The sequence below is a fragment of the Brachypodium distachyon genome, chromosome 3 (assembly GCF_000005505.3).
Source record: "Brachypodium distachyon strain Bd21 chromosome 3, Brachypodium_distachyon_v3.0, whole genome shotgun sequence".
NCBI classification, from domain to species: Eukaryota; Viridiplantae; Streptophyta; class Magnoliopsida; order Poales; family Poaceae; genus Brachypodium; species Brachypodium distachyon.
In genome coordinates this window covers 3686811-3688727 of record NC_016133.3, presented here as the reverse complement: position 1 = coordinate 3688727, position 1917 = coordinate 3686811, and the positions used below count along the sequence as shown (strand labels likewise).

General features: G+C 43.0%; 1 protein-coding gene across 1 annotated transcript; it reads left to right on the top strand.

Annotated features, from left to right (window-relative positions):
- Positions 1-1116: 1116 nt before the first annotated feature.
- LOC112271931 lies at positions 1117-1482 on the top strand (the record flags this gene model as incomplete). The annotated part of the gene is made up of 1 exon (XM_024462193.1): positions 1117-1482. A coding segment is annotated over one exon (366 nt), but the record flags the coding sequence as incomplete, so codon positions are not given.
- Positions 1483-1917: the final 435 nt, after the last annotated feature.

Here is a 1917-nt window from a genome sequence, read left to right as displayed (position 1 = left end):
AGGCGCCATGCTGGTGATGATGGAGATCATGCCCGTGCTTTGGAGATGGAGATCAAAGGCACACGAAGAGAAGGCCATATCATGTCACATTATTTATGCATGTGATGTTTATCCCTTTTATGCATCTTATTTTGCTTAGTTGACGGTAGCATTATAAGATGATCCCTCATTGTTAATATCAAGATAATAATGTGTTCTCCCTTAGTATGCACCGTTGCAAAAGTTCGTCGTTTTGAAGCACCACGTGATGATCGGGTGTTATAAACTCTACGTTCGCATACAACGGGTGTAAGCCAGTTTTACACATGCAGGAATACTTTGGTTAACTTGACGAGCCTAGCATGTACAGACATGGCCTCGGAACACAAGGAACCGAAAGGTTAAACATGAGTCATATGAATGATGTGATCAACATGCTGATGTTTACCATTGAAGCTACTCCATCTCACGTGATGATCGGACTTGGTGTAGTGGATTTGGATCATGTGTCACTAAACAACCCGAGGGATGTTGATTTTAGTGGGAGTTCATTAGTAATTTGATTAGCTTGAACTTATTATCATGAACTTAGTCTAATTGCCTTTGCAAATATGCTGTAGATCAATGGCTCGTACTACGTTCAATATGAATACTCTCCTAGAGAAAGATAAACTGAAGTTCAATGGAAGCAACTTTACGGACTGGTTCCGGAATGTGAGGATTATCCTCGAAGCTGCCAAAAAGGCTTATGTTTTTGATGCAGCGCTTGGTGCAGAACCCGCAGCAACTGAGTCTGCTGACGTTAGGAACGTTTGGCTGACTCAATCTGAGGACCACAATGTAGTTAGGTGCGGCCTCTTGCTTGGTATGGAACCTGAGCTCCAAAAGCGTTTTGAGCACCACTCGGCATATGCTATGATTGGGGAACTGAATACTTTATTTCAGACCCAAGCCCGTGCGGAGAGGTATGATGCCTCCGAAAGGTTCTTTAACTGCAAGATGGAGGAGAACAGCTCCGTTAGCGAGCACGTGCTCAGAATGTCTGGGTACGCCGACCGCCTGAGACAACTGGGAATTGAGATTCCTAATGAATTAGGCATTGACCGGGTTCTTCAGTCACTACCACCTAGCTATAAAAGTTTTGTGGTGAACTACAATATGCAAGGGATGGATAGGACACTTCCTCAGCTCCTCGCGATGTTAAAAACCGCGGAGGTGGAAATCAAAAAGGAGCATCAAGTGTTGATGGTCAATAAGACCACCAGTTTCAAGAAGGCAAAGGGTAAGAAGGGAAATTTCAAGAAGGGTGGCAAAACTGTTGCCACTCCCGCGAAGAAGCCCAAATCTGGACCTAAGCCGGATACTGAGTGCTTCTACTGCAAGGGAACTGGCCACTGGAAGCGTAACTGCCCCAAGTACTTGGCAGATAAGAAGGCTGGCAACGTCAAAGGTATATTTGATATACATGTTATTGATGTGTACCTTACTAGTACTCGTAGTAGCACCTGGGTATTTGATACTGGTTCAGTTGCTCACATTTGTAACTCGAAACAGGAGCTACAGAATAAACGAAGACTAGCAAGAGATGAGGTGACTATGCGCGTCGGGAATGGATCAAAAGTTGATGTGATCGCCGTCGGCACGCTCCCTCTACATTTATCTTCGGGATTAGTTTTAAACCTTAGTAATTGTTATTTGGTGCCTGCGTTGAGCATGAACATTATATCAGGATCTTGTTTAATGCAAGACGGTTATTCATTTAAATCAGAGAATAATGGTTGTTCGATTTATATGAGTAATATCTTTTATGGTCATGCACCACTTGTGAATGGTTTATTTCTATTAAGTCTCGATAGTAGTGACACACATATTCATAATGTTAATGCCAAAAGGTGCAAAGTGGATAATGATAGTTCAACATATTTGTGGCACTGCCGT